This window comes from Myotis brandtii, unplaced genomic scaffold, assembly GCF_000412655.1.
Source record: "Myotis brandtii unplaced genomic scaffold, ASM41265v1 scaffold1028, whole genome shotgun sequence".
Classification (NCBI taxonomy): Eukaryota; Metazoa; Chordata; class Mammalia; order Chiroptera; family Vespertilionidae; genus Myotis; species Myotis brandtii.
The window spans coordinates 513,983-539,509 of NW_005353448.1; the positions used below are offsets into that span (position 1 = coordinate 513,983).

A 25,527-nucleotide genomic window follows, 5' to 3' on the forward strand; every position below is an offset into this window, starting at 1 on the left:
TATATATATGTATAAAATGAAAGGTATACAAATCAAGAAGGAAGATATAAGGCAACTTTGATTGCAGATGACATGATTGTCTATGCAGAAAATTTGAAACAATAGACAAAAAGAAAACAAAACAAAAACTCCTGGATCTAATGGCAAAGTTTTAGGATACAAGATAATCTTTTAAAATGTGAATTGTTTTCCTAAATACCAACAATAAACAAGTGAAATTTGAAATTTAAAACATAATATCATTTACATTAGCATACCTAAAAATAAAATAGAACAGAATATGTACAAGATCTATATGAGAAAAATTACTAAACTCTGATGAATCAAATCAAGGGTCAACTAAATAAATGGAGAGATATTCCATGTTCAAGGGATAAGCTTGAACATGGAATATCTTCCCAACTTGATCTATAAATCAATGCAAAGTCCCAGCAAATTATTTTGTGAATATCAACAAACTAATTCTAAAGTTTATATAGAGAGACAAAAGACCTACAATATTAAAGGAGAACAAAGCTGGAGGACTGACCCTAAAACAGGAAATTTGGACTGGAAATGCGCAGTGTTCCCCTGGGCAGGACGGTTCCCCAGCTCTTGTCGAAGAATGAAACCACAGACGAAAGGTGGTATAGCAAAGGTGGAAATTTATTGAGAAACAAGCACAGACTCCCACGAGGGAAGGGGGAAAGAGTCCCCACTGAGTCCCTTTTTCCTACAGTTTATAAAGACTGCAGTTTTTTGTGCCTCGATATCCCCTCGGATTGGTCCACTATTCCCCTTTGATTTGGTCACGATAACAACTCCTGAGCTCAAGTCTCACGTGAAGTTCCCTCCTTCTTTTCCCTTATTGTTATCGTATTCCCTCTGGACTTTTCTTCCTCTTTCTTTGAATGAGGAGTTTCCTTCCCTTTATTCTGTAAATATGTACCTTTTGCTACTCTCAGTTCTCTTATCTTATGGAAATGTACCTTCTGCCACTCCCAGCTCCCTTGTTTTATGGAAATGTACTCTTTAGCAACTCTGTAGCCCTGTGTTTTTTCCATGGACCCCTTAATTTCTAAAATTTCCTAAACCTGCCTATTTCACCCCTAAAAATTCCTTTCAATACTACTCGACATCAAGACTTACTATAAAGCTACAATGATCAAGATACCATGGTATTGGTGAAAGAACAAACAGATCAATGAAATAAAATTAAGGGCCGAGAAATAGAGCCCCATAAATGTAATCAACTGATCTTTTACTAAGCAAAGGCAATACAATTGACTCAAAGATAACCTTTTCAACAAACAATGCTAAAAAAAAACTGGACGTCCTCATGCAAAATAACATGAATCTAGACAAACTTTATACCCTTTAAAAAATTAGTTTACAATGGATTGAAGACCTAATTATAAAACACAAAACTATAGCCCTGGCCAGTGTGGCTCAGTTGGTTGGAGTGTCACCCCATTGATCAAACAGTTCGATTCCAAGTCAGGACACATACCTAGGTTGTTGCAGGTTTGATCCCCAGTCGGGGCAAGTATGGGAGGCAAGGGATTGATGTATCTCTCTCACATCGATGTTTCTCTCTCTCTCTCTCTCTCTCTCTCTCTTTTTCTCTCTCTCTCCCTTCCTCTCTCTCTAAATCAATAAACATAGATAGATAGATAGATAGATAGATAGATACACAAAACTATTAAACTCCCAGAAGATAACATAGGAGAAAAACTAGATGGCCTTGGGTATGGAAAGGACTTTTTAGATATAATACCAAAGGCACAATCCATGACAGAAATCATTGAAAAACTGGACTTTATTAAAATTAAAAACTGCTCTGGGAAAGACAACATCAAGAGATTCAAAAGACAAACCATAGCCTAGGAGAAAATATATGCAAAAGGCACATCTGATAAAGGACTATTTTCCAAAATATACAAAGAACTCTTAAAATTCACCAAACAGAAAACAACTCAGTAAGAAAAAATAGGCCAAAGCCCTTAACAGATACATCACCAATGAAGACATATAAGTGGCACAGAAGCATATGAAATGATGCCCCACACATCACATGTGATCAGGGCAATGCAAATTTAAATGAGATAACACTACACTTCTATTAGAAAGGACAAAATCTAGAACATTGACAGCACTAGCAAGGATGAAGCAACAGAAACTCTCATTCAGTGCTGGTAGGAGTACAAAATAGTACAGCCACTTTTCAAGACAGTTTGGTGGTTTCTTATGAAACTAAACATACTCTTACCCTATGATCCAGCAATCACACTCTTTGGTATTTACCCGAAGTAGTTGAAACTGCATGTCCACATAGAAGCCTGCACAATGCTATTTAAAACAGCCTTATTTATCATTGCTGAAACTTGGAAGCAACCAAGATGTCCTTCAGTAGGTGAATGGGATAACTGTGTCATTATATTTTTATCCAAACCTACAGAATGTACAACACCAAGAGTGAACCCTAATGTAAACTATGGACTTTGGGTAATATGTGTCAATATAGGTTCATCAAATGCAACAAATGTACCATGATAGTGGATGCTGATAATGGAGAATCTATGCATGTGTGGAGGCAGAAGGTATATTAAAAAATCTCTGTAGCTTCCTCTCAATTTTGCTGTGATCCTAAAGCTGCCCCCCAAAAAAGTATTCAGGAAAAATAAACTAAAAAAAAAAAGGATATGTGGAGACATTTTCTATTAAGAAAAATTACATGAAACTCTTCACAAATAGGTTTCCGTAGTTTTTAAACAGCCCTCCCCTATGTAGAACATCCCAGCTGAGTTTCAATCATGTAGCCTAGGGATCTATAACACTTAATTGGAATAGTTCACTGAAATTACTTTGCTGTATTTAATTATAAATTCCTTTGTACTAAAATATCTAATATCCATTTAGGGAATACACTATAGACTTGGAAACTAAACTAATATATGATTAATTCACAGGAAGACTTGAAAGCCACCAAGCAATTGTTTACAAAAATAGACATTTTAAAATTATTCATTTGCTATTTTATCTGGACTTCACAGTTTCTCACATAGAAAGACAAGGTTCCTGCCCTTTGTCCCAAGCCTACATATTCTCCATTGGACAGACCACACCCCACTCTCTAGACTGTGCTTTTTAGTAAACATATTGAATATATGCATAACTGAAGATTTCAATAATAGACTTATAGCTGATGTATTTATCTGAATTGGAGTCTCTCTTCCTTAGGATAGGCTCCAACTAAAATGAATATATCAGATATAAATCCACTACTGCAACCTTCCTTCTTCAGGCAGCTTTTTATCTTCTTGAAGATGCCTACTAGATTCCTCCCTTTGCTAGTCCTACTTAGTAGTTGCTACTATAACCACTGAGAAGTAACAGCAGCAAAAGTTGTCCAGGTATGGTTGATGCACTGGCTAGAGCTAGAGATCGAGAGCTAGCAAATGAGTGACTAGGCAAGCTAAGCAGTGCTAATTCACAGATTAGGTACCAATCCCTGGACTGGCTCAGGGCCTTTGCACATGCTGTCCCATCTGCCAAGCTGACTACCTAGCTAAGAGCTAACTCTCATCTATCAGGTCTCAGCTTACATTTTGCCACCTCAGAGAATTTCCCTGAGCACCTTATTAAGGGAGAATTGCCCATTATTCTCTCTCAGCAACTAGTTTATTTCCTGCATAACATCACAACTATAATTATTTATTTATATGTTTTCTTATATCTGTCTCTACCACTAGACTGTAAATGCCATGAGAACAGGAATCATGTCGCTCATGATCACTAATACCATCAACTGGCATAGAATCTGGCCCACAACAGTCACAAATAAACACTCAGACTTCAAAGTAATAAACTTCACTTTCTTTGGGGAGAAAGGGGCTTTTCCATACACTTAACATGGGAAGCAATATGCTACAATGGAAAGAGTACAACTTGGGAGTCGCAAAATTCAAATCTCAGCTCCATTGCTTACCTAGCTAAATGAGCTTTAACAACCTACTTTACATCTCGAAGTCCCAATTTTCTCAATTTAAAATGATGGCAATAATACTCCCCTTACACAATTATTCTGATTCTCTAGTAGACAGTAAATACTCAATAAGTGATAGTAATTACTTAGAATACTGTCTTTCCCTCCACTGAGAAGTCTTAAGTGAGACTGTAATAGATACATGTAGATACTTTTTCATGCCATCAGGTACTAATTATGTTAAAACACAATCTTTTTTCACAAACGATACTGTTTAAATTCACCAGAAAATTTAAATATACAAAAAAAATGATATATTCATAATATTTCACTATTTTGTTTTTAAATTAAATGTTTAGTATAAGTAAAAACACAAGTTCTGTCCTTGCTGGTTTGGCTCAGTAGATAGAGCATCGACCTGTGGACTGAAGGGTCCCGGGTTCAATTCTGGTCAAGGGCACATGCCCGGGTTGCAGGCTCGATCCCTAGAGGGGGGCATGCAGAAGGCAGCTGATTGATGATTCTCTCTCATCATTGATATTTCTCTTTTTCCCTCTCCCTTCCTCTCTGAAATCAATAAAAATATTCTTAAAAAAAAACAAAACACAAGTTCTTATTATTTAAAAATACTAAGAAGGTGTTGGGATTTTATGAAGGAAATTTTTCACAAGTCACTTTCCATAGATTAAAAGAAGTTGGAATGTTTTTATTAAAGTTAAATAGGAAGGTACACGAACACCTATGTGAACAAATTAACTCATATATGAAGATACTATTATAAATCCTCTTTTTCCTGTCCAAATGTAATTTTTGCCTTGCTGCTAAGTAAAGTCAGAGTCCTTCCTGACAGGAATGACTGTTTTACCTTTAACTCCAGGGGGCTTAAACTATCAGTCTTTTAAGAAGCTTTAAGGGGTTTTGACAATTTAACCTGCTGAGCTCACAGCACCCAAGGGAAGGTCTTGGTTGCAAGTTTTATTTGTGATGTGGCTGACCACTAATACTGACTCCATAGATAATGGATTTCAATAACAACCACCCACAGGTTAACACTTTGAGTGGTACCCATAACATTGCTTTAATTAAGTTAATACATGAAGGTCACAGTTTGGTAAAAAGTTTTATTAAATTTGGCAGTGCTTACAATAATAAATAAAAAAGAAACTGTGTGTATTCATCTGTACAGTAACTCTATAAATTTGCCTATAGATATAATCCAGTTTGCTCATGGATTTATGCTGCATTTCAATTTATTTTCTAAAAAGGAATTCAATTTATTAGTTCCATTTCCCAAAAATATGTCCATTTCTAGCAATCCTAACTGATAGTTTCATGACAGATGGCTCTAACCATGCTGGGCACAGAATGGGTTTACCTGGCACAAAGAGACCACCCACTAGAGCAAAGGAGATTTCCACCATCACTACACACACACCCCGATTTTGGAGCATTTTGATGGTGGAAAAGATTAATGTTTTGATTTGCCTGTAGCTTCATGTGTTAAATATTAATGTCTTTCTGAAATATTGTAATTATATTTTAGCGGGAAAAATAAATATATATATATTTTGTTTTTTAACCCAAACTCTTTCACATAGTACAAAATAAGCCGAAGAGTATTTCCAGCAAATATATAAATGGGCAAAGCAAAATTTTTAAATGAATTGAAAAGTAAAGTTTCACTGTAAAGTGTCTAAAAAAAAGAAACTATACTTTAACACACACATCATAGCAGGATTTATACATTTTTCTGTTTTTATATGTGTTAGTAATTTGAGGTTACTTTATTGAAAAGCAAAAAATAGTAACTGAATTTATACATAGTGAATTCAGCAATAATTGTATTTTTTTTAAATACACAACCTGACAGGCACTATGGTAGATAATAATGAATCAGCATGGGAGCCATTTAATATACTTCTTGATTAACTCATTGCCTGTCCAGTTCGCACACAGACATGCTTACATGTCATAATCGCCATAATTCCCATCATCCCCACTGCTAACACTCAAGTTCCTTGATTAGTGCACAACTCCCAGACGAGCCATTGCTAATGCTAAATAATTCTCTTCAGCCTCCTGCTACTATTCTGCAGGATCTCCAATTAAATATAATGTCCCTGATGAGCCATATTAATGTGAACAAATTCCTACTAGGAACCCTATCCTATTCCATTTTACCCAAAAATGTAGAGAGTAATTTAGCCAAGCCAAAGATAATCAAAACATTTTAAATTGATATAGTATAATGTTTCTGCAAAATGTTTTTCCAAAGATAAAAACAAAAGAGAATAGAAGAAAAAGAAACGTCTAAACATCTTAAATGCTTTCTTCTCTTTAATGGAAAGTTTCATGTTTTAAATTTGATAGGTAGGTACACAGTATTCTTAATCCAAAAAAGGTTACTAAAAGCTAAGTTTTATGAGAAAAGTAAGCAACAGCAAGTTTTAAAGCAAGTACACCACTTAAAACCCCTGTAATTACCTAATTACCGGAACTCCAAGGTCCAAAATCACATTAATGAAACCAATTCCTTTCTCCCCATTATATGCAGTATTACAGTCACTATCAGAGGCTTTGCCATGGAACTTTATGTTGCTGGTAAGGAAACTTCATATTGAACAATGACAGCTCTTAGTATTTTTTTCAAGAATGAGTGAAGAATCCTATAGATTTCCTGTTACAATCTAAATGACTGGAAATGTTTCTGACGTAATTAAAAAACAACTGGGGAACATGGACCATGATAGCTATCTTAAAATATTCTGTACAAGTAAAAGCCGTTAAGAAAATGTTCCTTAAATGTACACACACAGGTGCAATAAAAGGTCTGATTTTTCAGTTATTATCCCAAAAAAAGTTTTACAAAGCCAACCCTACTTATTTATTCCCATGAGGAGCAATGAGTACATTAGCTGCAAACGAGTCCATTAACAGATTTTGTGAAATAATTTTTTAAAAATTAAGAACTTGAACTCCTTTCCAAATCAAAAAAATATCCTGGAAATCAATCATGTAAATGAGAAAATAAATGCAAAAAGTTTTACTTTTAAATTGGTTTAATCTCTACACATATCTAGAATAAAACTGAAGATATTCTAACAAAGACATAACTAGATAAATATATATAAAGATGTATATATAAATACAAAAAGATATAAAGACATTCTAACAACCCCATAAAATGTTGATAGGTTTTTCCCTAAGGTCTTTTATACCTCAACCTACATTAATGTATTCCATCTCCATTTACCTGATCATTACCCTCCAGTTTGTTCAGCTGGAACCAACATACACTAATTACATAGACATCACCAAGTCCTATTTGTCCTCAGTATCTCCCCAGACAGCAGGGAAATATTATCAAGGGTAGGCATGCTAAGTGATGATTCCCCTCACCTTACTGTCTGTCATCCCAGAGTGCACACAGGAAACCCCACTCAATCTCATTACTGAATCCTAAGGCTAAGACTACAATACTCACTAGGAATCATACTTCAAACAGCAGGCTGCCTGGCTAAGATGTGAGTCACAATGACTACTTCCCTGACTTGGGGTTTTGGTTTTAATGTAATAAATATCAGGTATTTCTCATTTAAATCCAATGTTATTATATACCGACAAAGCAACAAAATATCAAGTTCAATTTAAGCAACAAAATATTATAAGTTCAATAATGAGAAGTTAAAATACAGAATCAATTTATTCCATTTTTTTAAAAAATCAAAACCCTGCCCAAGCCGGTATGGCGCAATGGTTGAGCGTCAACATATGAACCAGGAGGTCACTGTTTGATTCCCCATCAAGGCACATGCCTGGGTTGCAGGCTCGATCAATGGGGTGTCCAGAAGGCAGCCAATCAATGATTCTCTCTCATCATTGACATTTCTACCTCTCTCTACCTCTCCCTTCCTATCAGAAATCAATAAAAATATATTTTAAAAATAATCAAAACCCTAACTTATAGGTCTGACACAGATATAACAATAGTTTGCTATTTCTTGTGGAAAGACATACACTAGTCTTTTTTTTTGAAAATGTAGATAAATAGATAGTTATCGTAAAATTAAAGTTATCTAACATGCACTATGAGGAGTACAGCTATCTCTAAATTCTCAAATTCTTTGCTTCTGCTATTCACTAAACTAAAGTAGAACTCACCTTCCCATTTAGAAAGTTCTAGTCACTAAAAGCAAACACTCTCATTTCTTTTATTTCTTAACTTTTCTGGAACTATCCCAATCACAATAGATTAGTGGGTTACAATCCTAGAATCCAATCCATCTCTCCCGCCTTCTAAGTCAATATTAACAAGACCCTCTTCAACAAATTAAGAAATTCTCCCAAATCAGCCCCTAATGTCTAATGAATTTATTCCATAGGCCTGACTCTTCCTACTCCAAAATTTTATGGAGTGGTTCCAATTATTTCTACTTTTATAAGGTATCATATTTTAATACCTGTTAAATTTTCCTCAGAATTTTCGAGGCCACTCTAGCACATTTATTTATCAATTCCCCCCACAAAAATTACATAATATTTATTAGGATTTAGTAGAAAATGTAGATTTAGAAATAACTAGCACTTATAATGTTCAATTTCCCTATACCAGTGGTTGGCAAACTACAGCTGGCGAGCCACATGCGGCTCTTTGGCCCCTTGAGTGTGGCCCTTCCACAAAATACCACGTGCGGTCGCGCACGTACAGTGCGATTGAAACTTCGTGGCCCATGCGCAGAAGTCGGTATTTTGTGGAAGAGCCACACTCAAGGGGCCAAAGAGCCGCATGTGGCTCGCGAGCCGCAGTTTGCCGACCACTGCCCTATATCAATCAATAAATCCTTATATAAGCCCTACAAATTTCATTCTAAATTCATATCATAAAGTGTTTTTCTTTTCCATTAATTCTTTTCCATTCATTCTATGAAGTTACTTTTTTTTAAAGTTGCATTTTCTACCGTGTTAACATATACAAGAAAGCTATAGATTTTTTTATATTTAACTACCACAGAGATATTTCTTACTGTTTCTAAAGAGTTATTCAATTGACTAATTAGAAATCAATACATTCTTAATATTTATGCCTTTCCTGTCCACCATTTTGTAACTGCACTGCCTAACTGCATTACTGAACACTTGCAGAACGCTGGTAAATAACAGTGATAGTACGTGTATCAGTCTTCATCCTGACTTTCATGAGAATGATTCCTATGAGGTATAACCTCTTTATTATGATAAAGCAGTATTCATCTAATTCTGTTTTACAAAGGATTTTACAAGGATAAGAAGTGAATTTCCTTTAAATGACATTTTATGTTTCTATCAAGATGATCATATAGTTTTACTCCACTAACCCATTAGAATATTCAACTTATAGTCTCTAATATTGAACCATATTGAAATGTCATGAATATACTCTGTATGATGGCAACATACTATTTAAGTAAATTATTTTATTCTACTCCATATTAATTAATATTCTTCTATCAATATATAATAGTCATTGTAATTTTATTTTTTGCTTACTATCTTTGCCCAGATTTTGAATCCTCAATTATTATACTGGCTTCATAAAAATGAAAATCTGTTTTTCTTTCTCTAAGTCTAGAACAATTTAAACAGTTTCAAAATGTCCTCCTTCCTGAAAATTGCAAAGAATTCTTATGAGAATCTCTTGGCCTGGACATTCTACTCCATTCCTTATATAATAACTTAAGAGTCCTTTGGTTAATGATTTCTTATCTTAGTCAGGCTCCTTCATGCACAGTTACAGGCCTATACATAATTACTTGGCACCAATTTTGTAAATTGAGTCAAACAAAATAACTGCTTAACATTTTTAAAGGATTAAAAGCATGTTAAACTCCACTGTAAGAATGGATAGAACAACCAAAAATCAACAGGAAATAGAAGACTTGAATATCCCAATGAACCAATCAGACCTAAAAGACATCTATAGAACACTCCACCCAACAAAGGCAGAATAGAATATACATTCTCCTTTGCCGGGAGCCGGTCCATCCTTGCTGCTTGTCACTGCAGGGAAGAAACATCTGCACAGCATATGTTTCAAGGGACCTGGCGTATATAGCATACTGTTCTTAATATGTTTGCTCCCCTTAGCGCTATGTGTTTTAACCAAGGTCACCCCTCCAAGAAAGGTTGTTTCCCCAGGTAGGGATTTTTCCCTGAAGTTAGGGAGGAGATAAAACCCCTTAACTAAGTGCCAGGCGGGTAGTTAATCACTTTAACTACAAACAATCACCATGGCTAAAGATCCTGACCAGAACTTCGCTGGAGATCCTGACCCAGAACTTGGCTGGAGATCCTGGCTAGAGATCCTGGCTAGGCTGCTGATCAACTGAATGCTGTCTCCGTGTCATTCCTTCTTTGCTGACTCCGTCCACACCTTTGGGGACCCCTGGACCTGCTGGGGTTGGACCCCAGCACTCCTTCACATGGAGCATTCTCCAGGATAAATCATAAAACATAAAAACAGGCCATAAAGCAAACATCAAAAAACTTTAAAGGACAGAAATAATAGAGAACATGTTCTCCAACCAAAGCAGAAGAAAATTAGAAATCAGTAACAGAAAGAAATTTTGGAAACTCACAAATGTGTGGAATTAAACAATACACTCCTAAATAATAAATGGGTCCAAGAATATATTTTATATATATGTTGTTATCCATCCCAGCAGTAACCTCCATGAGAATACAACCTAGAGAATTAGCTATATTGTGGTATAAAAAAATAAGGAAAAGGTTATTGTCAGACTTGAAATAAAAACTGAAATTGTGCACACTTCGAACATTTTTCTCTCTCACTTTATCCGTGAATAAAAATGCCTCCTGAGCTAATACTCTGAAAATAAACCCAAGATAAGAAGAATGAATTTTAAATCTATTAACTAGGTTGGTGGTGACACAAACTTTTTTTCTGGAGGATTTTAATGTTAATAAATGTCTTAGTTCACAGTAAAAAAAAAAAAACAGATTAAAGAGTAACAATTTTCTCATTATTTCATAAATATTCTCTGAAGAATATAAGCTACTAATGAAACTATTGCAGTCAAAACAAATTAGTAAAGAAGCTGGAAACCAATATTAAAAAAAAAAACCCCAAACCATATATATGCAAATCAAGTTTATTTAATTTCTTTTAAAAGCTGAATATTTTTAAAGCTCCTATCAAATAAACTCGATAAATACTTAACCTTTTTTAGAAAATTAGAGTAGCTTGTAATTGTTTCCATTTTGTTTTTAGAAAAAAAAGTCACAATAAGGCAAAATGACCATACTTTCAGATAAAATAACCGCAAAAACTAGTAATTCTTTGTGTTAAATTACTATACAATTAAACATTACCAGTAAGTTTCATCATCAAAAGTAGTGTACAAAAATGAAAAACAGTAACTTACATTAAAGTACAATTACTTATATTTCACTCCATAAAGTTCTAATAATTTACATTCATTTCCCATGGGATTTTTTCCTACTCATTCATAGTTCATCATTGCTTTAAAAAAAAAATGCCTGCTTGCTAAAAATCCTCAATAAAATTATCTATCATTCATTCACTGCTTTATGCTATACTTTCTTTTGTTCATGTCCAATTAGGATTAGCCTACCTTTCCTTTATCAAACTTTCAGCTGAACACAGGAAAGCACTCAGGAAGGTTAAACAATGACAGGAGTCCCTTAGTGATACTGGAGTCAGGCTGTGGGGAAATGTGCTCTCGTAAGGCAGGACTGCACTGACATTTCATTAATCTTTGAATCTAACTTCCTCATGCTTTACTTAAACCTACTAGGTGACCAGCAATCAGTCTAGCAATTTCATTCTATTAGGTTTTTAAAGCCTTGATAAAAACAGTTAAGACCTACATTATGACACTCCCCTTTGACTCAAAAGGAGAGTAAGTACTTAAATAAAGTGTGTGTGTGTGTGTGTGTGTGTGTGTGTGTGTGTGTGTACATGTTCCCTTTTCAAGTCACAGAGGGGAAAACTACATCTTTCACCTTTTTCCTATTTGACCCAAAATAAGGTTCTGATTCAAATAAAGCATAAATATACTTACAGAACTAGTATCAACATCACTGTGGATGGCGACCGTCTTAATGCCCATCTTCTTGCAAGTTTTAATAACCTATTTTAAAATATATCAATGTTATCTATTAACAGTGATTCATATTTAAAGTGATTTAGTAATAATAAAATTCACCAAGTAAAATGGAAAGTAAAATTAAAATTCTACTCACCCTACACGCAATTTCTCCTCTATTAGCAACAAGAATTTTATCAAAAGTCTGAAGAGAGAAAACACACATAAGAAGATATTGTTACTCTCACTTTGGGACCAGAAAACAAGTTTTTCCACAACTGGATATGATCTTAATAAACATTACTTCGTAGAGTAGTACTACATACTATATACATGTTCATTTACAACCAGGTTGCTACTAAACTCATCTGGTAGGATCTGGCCATATAACTATTTTGTTAAAAAATCAGTTGACTAGGTTCAGTAATTCAGAAAGGGACCAAGGGGACATTTATAAATTCTCTTGCCAAAAGATAACCTTTAAATGATATTTCAGAATACTAAAAACCCTTAGACAAAATTATTTGACAACTCAATTTATTTTCTAAATTCAGGGCAATTCTAAGTGTCATGAATTGTTTATCAAAGGAAAGTCAGATATTCATATGCCATCTCTATTGGTTTGGGGCGGAGAATTAAATAATATTTTTAATAACGCAGAACAGATACAAATTATGCTTATATCCAAAGATTCCAAGCAGGTTATGCTATTTGAATACAATGTTAAGTTTCAATAGCCATCAAATTTTGAAGCAGCTGAGGCCACATAACAGAAAGAGTAGAGCCCAGCCAGCATGGGTCAGTGGTTGAGCATCGACCTATGAACCAGGTCATCATGATTCAATTCCCAATCAGGGCACATGCCCGGGTTGCAGGCTCGTTCCCCAGAGTGGGGCGTGCAGGAGGCAGCCAATCAATGATTCTCTCTCATCATTGATGTTTCTATCTCTCCCTCTCCCTTCCTCTCTAAAATCAATAAAAATATATTTTTCTAAAACAGGAAAAAAAAATAGATCCATTCTGTACTTCCACTTCTAAATTCTAAGCCCAGTTTTGCCAAATGACCTATTTGACTTTAAGAAAATACCTGCAGGTCTTGATTTCCACAAATATAAACTGATAGCATTCTAATAGGATACTATTTAATAAAGTTCTCTTCCTACTCTAAAATTGTACAAGCTAATCCTTTTAAAGAATTGCAATCACAAGTAATTTGAATGCAATACATTTTATCACACAATCATTTCTGAGTGATTATTAAGAGTTAAATGGAACTACACAAAAGTTTTAGTTATATTTCTAAAAGAAAATATGAAGTTATATATAATCTTAAAAGTACTCTTATGTAACTTTAAAGCACTATTTTAACCCAATAGGGAGTGACAATTTCAAAATTGGAAAAGGCCTTCAAAGTCTTGGTTAAACATTATGTCACATGTAGCTCATTCCACCAAACTGAGACAAGCCTCTGCCTTAAAGATAGGTAAGTGAACTCTCACCTGATAGAAGCCTGAGTCTTTGAAAGCCTTGAGCAGATAGGCCCTTCAAATATCTTAATCTCACCTCAGGCTTGAGGCTGTAAAGTCACCTACTTTTCTATACCCAAATGGTGATGGGTAAATCCCTGTAAACAGTAAACATATGCTAAGAAAAAACTGTTTATATTCCTTGAACTGCATTTTAAATAATGTGAATGCTTAGTAAGTATTAAATATACTATAGCTGATAAAAGCAGCACAAACACTGGAAGTTACACAGTAAGCAACTGTTAAAGTAAATACAACAAATTATTATAACATTATAGGTATTAAGTAAGAATTCCATTTTAAGTTGTATCGAAAAGGCAGAGTAATGGTTAAGAGCCAGTCTGGAGCTCAACCGCCCAGGTTGGCATCTCAACACTACCCCGTGATCTTCCTGTGTGTATTCTTCTGTGAGAATTCTTGAGCCCTATTTCCTGGTATGTAAAACAAACAACAGCATCCGGAGGTTTTAAGAATATAAGTCAGTCAGAGAAAGACAAGTATCACATGATCACACTCATATGTGGAATATAAGTAACAAATAAACTGATGAACGGAGTGGATCCAGAGACTCGAAGCATGGAACAGAGTGCGGAATCTCAAGAGAGAAGGCGGGGGACGGTGGGTGGGTGGGAGGTAATCAACCAAAGACCTTGTATGCATATATGCATAACCCATGGACACAGACAATAGGGTACTGAAGACCTGGGGGGAAGAGGGAGAGGAGGACATGGACCCCTCAATGGGGGGGAAAAGGGTACATATGTAATACTTTCAACAATAAATAGTAATTTTTAAAAAAGAATATGAATTGACACCCTCAAAGTGTTTGGAATAGTGCCTAGCACAATATATACTTAATAGGTGTTAGCTATAACTATTATTATTACCCCTTTGGGCCACACACCAGACTCTTAGGAATCCAGAAATGTGACCCTATCTAACAGGAAAAAATCAACATCAAAACAAATATTTGGCCCTAACCACTTTCGCTCAGTGGCTAGAGCGTCGGCCTGCGGACTGAAGGGTCCCAGGTTCGATTCCGATCAAGGGCATGTACCTTGGTTGCGGGCACATCCCCAGTAGGGGGTGTGCAGGGGGCAGCTGATCAATGTTTCTCTCTCATCGATGTTTCTGTTTCTAATTCTCTATCCCTCTTCCTTCCTCTCTGTAAAAAAATCAATAAAATATTTAGAAAACAAAACACAAATATTTGCACCTGATATCTTTTTCAGGGCAATGACGATTACTTTTATGGGCAACTTAACTGGGCCCCAGGGTGCCCAGATTAAACATTATTTCTGGTTGTGTCTGTGAGGGTGTTTCCAGATAAGACTAACATGTAAACCAGTGGACTCAGTAAAGTACATTGCCTTCTCCAATGTGTGTGGTCATTAGCCAATCTGCTGAGGGCCTGATAGAATACAAAGTAGAGGAAGGAAAATTCATTCTGCCTACCTGATTGAGCTGGAACATTGGTCTTCTCCTACCAGGCTGGGACTTACACCATCGGCTCCCCTGGTTCTCAGACCTTTGAACATGAACTAGAATTACACTGCCAGCTGTCCCGGATCTCCAGCCTTCCTAATAGTGTGAGCCAATAAATCTCCATCCATATCTCCTGCTGGTTCTGTTTCTCTGAAGAGACCTTACCAATCCAGGACTCCTAATGTTTTACCAATTAGTACACAAATTCAACAAAGATAACCATATCAATCAATCTTTTAAATAAATAACAGATGTATATGGTTCAGAATTGCAAAGTTAAAAAAAGAGGATATACTGTAGAAAGCCTAAGGTAGCACTGAAAAATTACAAGTAATTTTTGGTATTGCTCAAGCTCAAAATATAAAGCTAAGGTAAAAAGGCCAGAACATGAAGGAACTTATATGCCACTTAAGGAACTGGGACTTCATCCTATATGTGGAGAGCTGCATATAAGGCACTCTGAGGATATTCCAAGGGGTTGGGGGAGGAGGGAAGCCATTTAAATCAGGAACCTGAATCCTTGAAGATGGAAGGGTTTTCATATACCATGAGAGACAGAGAAGTCTGTTCCATAACTGTGCTAATTAATGTCATTTGGGAAAGAAACACATTGGAAATTTCCTGAGGATTTTTTAAAGTTATTTTCTTTTAATCTGTTCTCTTTATCCCTCCTTCCTTCTTTCCCTTCTCTATGTTTAGATTTCCATTGCTGGGATCTAAAACTACCAAGGACACTTCACTGCATTCAGACACCAAGAGATGGGCTGAGCTGACCCCTTCCACTGGGTACTTTTTGGAGGAATGATGGCAGAACTCCAGACATGGAGTTGCTCACCAAACACTTCTGAGAAGGGGTAGAGCACAGAGGGTAAATTCACCAGCTCAGGAGAAAAACAGGATTGAGTTTACACCAAGCTTACACTTACTATTTGTGAATTTTGAGCCTCAGTTTCCAAATGTACAAAATTAAGTTGTTAAAAATAATATTAAGCAGCTGACATTTAGGGCACATGCATTCTATATGCCAGGTACTATGACAAATCCCTTTTGTGCACTATCTCATTTAATCCTCATAATAGTCCTAGAAGGTCAGTTCTGATAAAATCCCCATTTTACAAATGAAAAAAAAACAACAAAAAACCTGATACTTGATTTGGCCAAAGCACTTGCCTAAATCACAGATTAACTAGTAGTAAAGCCAGAGTTCATCTCCAGATATTTGTGTCAAAACACACCATGATGTGATATGATCAGAATATTATGGCACAAGCTTTAAACACTGTATTATTAATGCCAAAGATTGCATTTGTTCTGGCAGGCACACCATAGTGCAATACTGGCTCCACTAATTTAAGGCCTCCTGGTCTTTTTCTAGTAAATTGCTATTAAATTAAATCTTCCCTTGTGGGAAACCGCCTATTGTCTTCACTAACAGAGAGGTGTGGACAAGGAGCCCGGAATGCTGGTGACCCTTGAAACCCTGGCAAAGGTCAGGGCTATGCCCCACTGTGTAGTCCAGTCAATGGTAGCTGAAGCAACTTCCCCACCAGATAGTCATGTAAATCCTTACTGATAAGATTGTCTGTTACTGGAATTGCCTGCCTAAGGGCTATAGGTGTATCCCAAACAGAATAAAAGGATGGCAAGGCCTGAGCAGAGGTGGAGTCCTTCCTCTTGGGATGGGCTCCCACCTGGCCCCCCAATTTCCAAATTATGATTTCTTGTCTCTTCTCTTTCATTTGCGTGCGGCCCCTCTTCCAGAGCCCGAACCCTGAACCACACAGGACGTGGGGGGACATTCACATCTGGCGCCCAACATGGGGCATCTGGAGAAGACTTCGCCTAGAGCGAAAAAATGAAGAATTCACCGGACAGGTGGGGACACCAGATAGGTGGGGATATTCACCACACACAAAGCCCACCGTCAGCTGCAGTCTGTAAGTAGGGTGGGAACGTGTCTTCTTAGGCCGGCTAGTGGGGCAGAATTCGGTTAAAAAGTAAGAAACTTAAGAATAGACTTTGTATTTGCATGCTTAAAGAATTAAAGTTTCAGAAGGTATTCTCTTACAGTTTTTACTTGATGTTATAGAACATAACCCTTGGTTTCCTGAAGAAGGTACATTAGATCTTGAATGTTTGGCAAAGAGTGGGTCAAAATTTGAAAAAGCTCAGCAGCAGGGAAAAAACTTGCCTCCAAACTGTTTCCCCTTGTGAAACACGGTATTTCATTTGCTAGAGCCTTTTAAAGAGGCTAAGGAGGATAAATCTCCTCCCCTTGCACCCTCCACTCCTAAAGAAGAGCAAAAAGAGAAGAAAAATTGGAAGAATGGCCTTCATGGCCCCCTCCACCTCCATGTCCTAATCCTGAAATGTTTAATTCGCCGTTAATAGAATCACCTGTGCAAAGAGCTATCCGAGAGGGGTTACAGGAGAAATTATGATTAATATTTCTGAAGCATTCTTAGCTCCTTATTATTGGTATTCTCTGGCTCGTGCAACTCTGGATGGAGGATATTATTTACTATGGAAGGGAGAATTTTTGGAGAAATGCCAGGAACAAGCCCACGCAAACCCAAACCATGGGCTAAATGCTCAAATAACTTATGAAAAGCAAGCAGGAGGTGCGGCAAGGGAGACACATGGTGATCCTGTGCCCCTCCCGAGTAAGCTAGGAAAAGTCTCCTTCTCGCCATGAAAAGTTTTACAAAAGTTAGAAATGCGTCTGGGATTTCTATGCACATGTAAAGAGAAAGCTAGCTGCCCTGATAGGTTTGGCTCAGTGAATAGAGCGTCGGCCTAGGGACTGAAGGGTCCTGGGTTCAATTCCGGTCAAGGGCATATACCTTGGTTGCGGGCGCATCCCCAGTAGGGGGTGTGCAGGAGGCAGCTAATCGATGTTCCTCTCTCACCGATGTTTCTGCCTCTCTGTCCCTTCTCCCTTCCTCTCTGTAAAAAATCAATAAATTTTTTTTTTTTTAAAGAGAAAGCTGGCTTAAGACAAAATGCACGCACAGTCCTATTTTGGATTTTAATAAAGTCTTGAGCTAAGCTTAACTCTCTTTACGAATGGTGTAGAAAGACCAAGACTGTTTTTTTTCCTCAGAAAGATGGCGGAAAGAAACCAAAAAGAAAAATCCAGGCTGGTTCTAGCAACAAGATTGGTATTTCCATAATAAAGAGTAGTTTTTAAAATGCTAATGAACCGCATTCAAAAGTTAACTTTAAGGCTGCCAAGAAAATCATTAAAATTGTCTCTGTTACAAAAATTTGCCAAAGAAAATGCCTTAAGAAATGCCTTAAGATAATTACAATTGGATTTAAATCTCAAAAAATTGTTGAAACATAGATAAATAATATATTAATTATAAAAAATACTAAGTAGCCCAGGTGAAGACTGGCTATGCACTCCTTGGGGCTGGTCACATTTCCAGCAGAAAGAATGTAATTAATTTGCATACCTGTTTCCAGTCACTGGCAGCTCAGGACTTTGGGAGTTTGCTAAATTAAATTAGGTATTTTGAAATGACAAAATGCTGAAATGTTGGTCTGAATTTGCCTCATAAAAAATCTAGAGAGCAGAATTGAACCTATTGATTGATTACGTCTTGTATTTTTTGAAATTTATTCTTAAAAATTTTAAAGTGTTATTAATCTAATAAGTGCTAAGTGTTTAACTTGCCAGCAAAAAATTTCAAAGCAATTAAGGCTTTTACTTACAGGGCATTATTCCACTGGAAATACACACAGGAGGCCATGATCTAGAGCTGAACTACAGTGGATGAACTGCTACTTCCCCACAAGTAAACCTGCTTGGAATTCACACACTCGGAGCATATGTGCAAATTCTAATCAACACTTCCTGCAACTCTGCAGCGTCAGCTTAAGCAACCATCTCTTTTGCAGGCTGCAAACGCCTCAGAGTATATTATATGAATAGAAAGATATCTTAACTCTGGCTGTGTTATAATAAAAATGGTTCATATGCAGCATGCTTAGCAAGTGCTTTACCCAGGGATAACTTTGGAGCATTATCTCGATTCCTTAAGGTTCTGCTTCCCAGCATATGTCAACAGTTTGGCTCAAATAAACTCACAAAAATTCTTTATAGGTTTCAATGTTGTTGTTTTTTTACGTTAACATTACTTGGCATAGTCGACAGGATTCCAAAGAAACTCACCCAGGACCATCCCTTGGACTTGGACTTGGTGCTAAGATCCAGCAAAGGGCCCATTGAGCCCGCCGGTTCTCCGCCCATTGGGTGAACGTGGGTGAGTTGTCTCTTGGATCCAGGACCTTTCCTTGCTTTGGTAGAGGGTCTGACTTTATTTGAGCTGTTTTAAAATCCTCGAGGTGGAACCAGGGTCAATAGAACCCCAGGTTAAGGGTTGACAGAACACAGGCTAAGGCGGGACTGGAGAAAAAAATGGGTGGCTGGTTTTGATTTTGGCTTTTCAACTGGAATTGCTGAGAGTCTGAGAAAAATAACCTTCACCGTTTAAATGAGGTGAACTCATTCAGCTCCAAAGATAAAGGGGCAATATTTTCTTTTAGAATAGTCTGATTCTGGGGTGTTCTTAGGTGACTAAGAATCTTTGTGGGGGTGTCAAATGCAGGAGCCCCATAGGGAAGTCCCAATGCAACTGTAATTAACTAAATGGCTCATCTAGGGGGCCACCATAAGGCTTGGTCTGCCCGCCCGAACCTTTCCTGTGGTTTTAGACAGACGCCATGTTGGCCACATGGCTTGCCACTCCCCTGGGGGCCGCCATCTTGAAACAGCAAAGGCCAACCCCTCCCTTTGAATTAGCCAATCGGGAGAGACCGTGTGCCTGAGCTCCAATCAAGAGCAAGGAACAGGTCACATGGGTTGTTAAGGCAGCTGCTTCAGAAAGGAACTTGCAGAGATTCAGAGCCAAGTTCAAACAGGACCCTCTCAGGGGGTAGCATGTGTCCCCTCAGGGTCAATGGGCAGCCAAGAGTCAGGATCCCCTGTGGGGGCGTCTGCCAGTGATGCTCTGGGTATTTGCGTTTACAGATTGGGAGTTTATGAATTATTTTCAATGCTCAATACACTGCTTGCAATAAGCCATGTGCCTCATTTTAAAATCTTACATATTATTCTTTATATGCTGAAATTATAATTGAATCCAAGTAAAGTCTAGGAAAATTACTGAAACCTCCCATAACCCCTCTGTATATGCAAATAAGCCAAAGGGGATAATCTTGAAAAATATAATTGCTAATATTTACAGGGTAAACTAAAGATTGTTTCAGATGTCTAACTGTAATTAAAAATCAATATATTGGGCCTCATAAGCTAAAGTAAGTAATTTGTGCTTTTGCCTCCCTAAACGAAGTTTATGTAAAGTTACCCAAAGACTAATAGCAGAAATTTAATTAATGTCATTTACTGTCCATAACTTAGGACAAGTAAAGTTAAAAAAATAAATCTTATTTCAGATTGATTTAAATTGACTAAAATAAATGAATATTCCTAAAAACTCTGTTTTACTGGGCAGGAAATTGTTCCTGAAGCATTAACTAATTTTTTTTACTGATGGTTCATCTCATAGTAAAACTGCTTAGCATGCAATGAATCCAAACCAGTCATATTTCTGTGCATAAAATTAAAATTAAAAGATTATCAAGACTGCATTGCAAAATTTCCAAAAGCCTCTTAATATTATTTAAAGTTAAAAAAAAGAAGGGGATAGTGGAATAATCCCTTGTGAGTAAATTACATTAAGAAAATTTTTTACTTTAAAAATTATTTTTCACTTGTAATGCTGAAGACAAGACACCCATGAAAACACACATGGTGTCAAAATAAGCCAAAGGAAAATGGTTTGGGCACAATGAAAAGAAAGGATCCCAAGTCTAGTTTATAGAAAAGTTTCTTTTATTAACCTTTGGTGGAGAATATGTTTGTATATTTCCAGAAAACTCCTCCAAGCCCATGTGGCTTCCTGCAACAACGGATCCCAGAGAGGAACTGACCAGACTGCTCCAGCCACGAAGACAAGAGGAGATACAGTCCAGAGATGGAGATGGTGAAGACGCCTTGTCATACTAGCAGTCAGCAGCTGTGTGTGTGTCACTGCAGGTTGCCCAGGACCAAGCCAGAGAAGGTCGGACCTGCATTGCCACCGTTTGCCCAATAAATAAAAATCAAGCAGCTAGGCCTCGCCAGCCAAAAACATAAGTTTCCCGCTGGTAACACCTTCTAAAGACAAGGTTGCTTCCAGGCTTCCCCTCCTTGGGACTGGTCATATTTCCAGCAAAAAAGAATAACTAATTTGCATTTGTATGGCTACCGAACTCTAGCAGCTTAATCTAAGAAACGCTAAATATTTGACTTGCCAAGTTCAAGGTTCAAATTAAATTGGGAGAAATTATGTAGTTGTGGTAACTAAATGCCTAAAGTATAGAAATTTATTTTATATATATTTGATGGTCTTTCCAAGTTAAATTTCAAGGCTTTAACCCAGGGATAACTTTGGAGCATTTCATGGGCCCTGAAATGATTCAAAGAATTTGCTCATTAGGCGGCATTTACTTTTCAAGATTTTTTAAGGTAAAGAAAAGGGGGAGATGTTGAAAACCGCCTATTGTCTTCTCTAGCAGAGAGGTGTGGACAAGGAGCCTGGAATGCTGGTGACCCTTGAAACCCTGGCCAAGGTCAGGGCTATGCACCCACTGTGTAGTCCAGACAATGGTAGCTGAAGCAACTTCCCCACCAGATAGTCATGTAAATCCTTACTGATAAGATTGTCTGTTACTGGAATTGCCTGCCTAAGGGCTATAGGTGTATCCCAAACAGAATAAAAGGATGGCAAGGCCTGAGCAGAGGTGGAGTCCTTCCTCTTGGGATGGGCTCCCGCCTGGCCCCCCAATTTCCAAATTATGATTTCTTGTCTTGTCTCTTTCATTTGCGTGCGGCCCCTCTTCCAGAGACTGAACCCTGAACCAGTCAGGACATGGGACATTCACATTCCCTATTCTCATGAATATACATGAGACAAACTGTTAAAACTCAAGTCAAAAAATAATAATCTTTTTAGTAATGATTAAATTTCACCTGGTTTAATTTTGACTTGATGTGAGTCTCTGATAAAATGTAGAGTAAGAAAATAGTCAATGGCAAGTTCAAATGAGAATCAGTTTATTTAACAATTATGTATTACCAGCCTGGCCAGAGTGGCTCAGTTGGTTGAACATCGAAGGGTTGTCAGTTCAATCCCCAGTTGGGGCATGTACAAAAGGCAAGAGATCGAAATTTCCCTCTCATATCAATGTTTCTCTCTCCCCTCTTCCCTCTCCCTTCTCCCCTCTCCCTTTTTCCCTCTCCCTCTCTCTAAGCATGTCCTCAGGTGTTGGGGTCCTGCCCCAGCAGGTCCAGGGGTTCCCAAAGGTGTGGACGGAGTCGGCGAAGAAGGAATGACATGGAGGCAGCGTTCAGTTGATCAGCATAGCCAGGTTCTCCAGCCAGGTTCTCTAGCCAGGTTCTCTAGCCAGGTTCTGTCTTTTTTCTCTTGTTACATCTGTATTTATACCAGTTGATTTTAATCCTATCCATTCTATTCCAAATGTTTCTTCCCTGCAGCGACTGTGTCAAGCAGCAAGGGTGGACCGGCTTCCGGCAAATTCCCCCATTTTTATTTTTTAAATGACAGCGCGTGTAAATCAGCGGCCACCTCTTGGGTTGGGTTGTTTAAGACGGAAGAAGACTTGTTTGTGATTTTGCTAACAGGTCAGTCCAAGGCTTAACCCTATATTGGCTCCCCACACTCACGTGAGGATTTAAAAATATATATATTACCAAAGATCAGGTCTACATGCACTTAAGACATTAACAATAAACAAACCAGTACAGTATTTAAGGAATGGTTACAAAGACTGCAAGTATCCCTGGATGTAGAAAGATCTAATTAAATGCAGCCCTCAAGTGAAGGGCAAGTCTATCAACTTGCTCTGAACACATACCTGTACTACCAACAAGTGCCAAAAAACATCATAGATTTTATCGTGACTGAGGATGCCAGTTTCTCCATCAGTACCAATGACTGAACACAGGACCATTTCATCAAGCACAGGTTCTATCCTTAAAGGTAAAAATGAAAGGCCAACTAGATGGTTACTCTTACAATTCAAGGGTTCAGAATTTCTATAATATAATGGCTAATTATATTATACCACTAATTTCATCAATGTGGGCCCATTTCTAACATGATTACCTAGTGAGGAAGGCTATGAGTGTTTATAGGGAGAAAGATGGTTGAATCACTTGTATTTCCCTCCCCTTTGGAATGTGGCCTCCTTTTTTTAAAAATATATTTTATTGATTTTTTACAGAGAGGAAGGGAGAGGGATAGAGAGTTAGAAACATCGATGAGGAGAAACATTGATCAGCTGCCTCCTGCACACTCCCTACTGGGTATGTGCCCGCAACCAAGGTACATGCCCTTGACCGGAATTGAACCTGGGACCCTTGAGTCTGCAGGCCGACGCTCTAGCCACTGAGCCAAAACGGTTAGGGCGGAATGTGGCCTCTTGAATAAATGCTAGCTAAGCACTCCTACAGTGTTCCTAATTAGGACAGCCATTGCCTCTAGATGGGAATGCAACCGGTGTGCAGAAATGTACATACGTATATGCAGCCACGGCATACTATCTATGCTGAAGTGGGTTTGGTTTTTTTTTCTACTAACGTATAGATTTCATAATAGGGAGCTTATCATAGCTAATTCTTCTGGACCTATGCCATTCAATAAAGTAACCACGAGCCACATGAGGCTACTAAGCACTTCAAACGTGGCTAATCAAATTGAGATGTGCCAGAAGTGTAGATTATACACTGGCTTTAGAAGTCTTGGTAAAAAAAAAAAAAAAATGCAAAGTATCTCATTGATACTTTTTTTATCAATTATATGTCAAATAACATTTTAGACACTGAGTGAAAATACATTAATCTCATCTGTTTACATTTATTTTCTTAATGTGGCTATTAGAAAATTTAAAACTGCATATGCCCTGCAACTTCGTCCACATTATATTTCTATTGAACTGTAATAATGTAGACTCTTACTCTCCCCAAGCCTCTAGCCCTCCTCAGTCGTTTTCTATGCTTCAACAGATGATTTAGAAGACATCAAGGCTATTTCATTGTCAAATAGCCATTCGTATCAGTTCTTTCATGACATTCAACTTGAACCATCTCTTCTTAACCAAAACTCTTCTTCTGCCCTCTTTGATGCCTTTATTGTCACACTAAATCATGTTTTACCTCTAATCACCACTTCCAGTCCCTTTAATCTCTCCTATTACCCACCTCAAACATTATATCAGGATTTTAACTCGAATTACTATGTCCAAAAATTTACAATATATGTAATTGCCTTCAATCAAAACAAATCTTACATATAAATTTTTAAAAATCAATAGTTTAAAATCTCTCAACTGCCCAGTTTTTAAGAGGAAAAAAAAACCTCACATTATATTAGTTATTCTGCTGAAAACAAGGTAAACACATTGTAAATTTATTCAATTTTTGGCATACATACATACATACAAATACAAAATTAAAGACTCAGGCTGTGATTCACAATGTATTTTTGTTTTGTTTTGTTTTGTTTTTTTAAATAAGAGAAATTTATTTGCTCATAGTTCTGGAAGCCTGACGTCTGACATTAACATATCAACAGAGCCATATTCCAGCTTCTGAAAGATCTTGGCAATCCTTGTGAGGCAGGACACTAAGAAGCTAGGGAAAGTCCTTGGCAAGTGGAATAAGGGAAACAGACAAAATCATTAAACAAGGCCAAATAATCTGAGCAATTTACAGCCTCCTAATGAATAACCAGGTTTTATCTTCTCTAACTAATTAGACTTAAGAGCAAATGTTTACACCGTCCGGGGCAGAAGGGCCTCAGTCCAAGTCTTGGAGATTAAAGCTAGCCAGAAAATAACTCGATCCCTCTCTATGTACATTCTGATAAATCAACATATTGAATGACACACCTGGAAAGCTATGAATGTTACCTTAAGCCCCTGCCCTGAGACCTCCCCTGGATTCCCACCAGCTAAAGAAAGATAAGGAGCCTCAAGACAAAGGCACCACCAAGCACTCTCCCTAGAGCATGCCCACGCTTTGTCTCTACTTTCTCCTAAACTCTAAGGGTCCCCACAAGACTTTCAAACAGGGGAGCAGTGGGCAGCCGGAGATCATCCTGGGCTTACCCTCTGAACCTGTCTCTAAGGCCCCCTTTTTCTCTGACTTTCCACTGAGCTAACAGTATTCCCACCTGAGCTCACTGCTATCGATGTGACTTTTACTTTGCAGTGAGTTCATGCAGCTCAGCATGGCCCACGCATTCCCTGTAACATTTCTCAAAAGCCAAAGGAGCCCTGCCTAGGCTCTCTCTTATTGCTTCTTCTATCCTAAGTTCTT

At 37.4% G+C, this 25,527-nt stretch overlaps 1 protein-coding gene across 3 annotated transcripts in view; it reads right to left on the reverse strand.

Annotated features, from left to right (window-relative positions):
* Positions 1-25,527, reverse strand: part of PCCA (propionyl CoA carboxylase, alpha polypeptide) — a 335,923-nt gene that overhangs the window by 308,309 nt on the left and 2,087 nt on the right. For all 3 annotated transcript variants that reach the window (XM_005856400.2, XM_014536076.1, XM_014536072.1), the window contains exons 2-3: positions 12,227-12,274; positions 12,046-12,114 (exon numbers count right to left, since the gene is read on the reverse strand). In XM_005856400.2, coding sequence (XP_005856462.1) covers positions 12,046-12,114; positions 12,227-12,274 — 117 coding nt within the window. The remainder of the gene's footprint in view (positions 1-12,045; positions 12,115-12,226; positions 12,275-25,527) is intronic.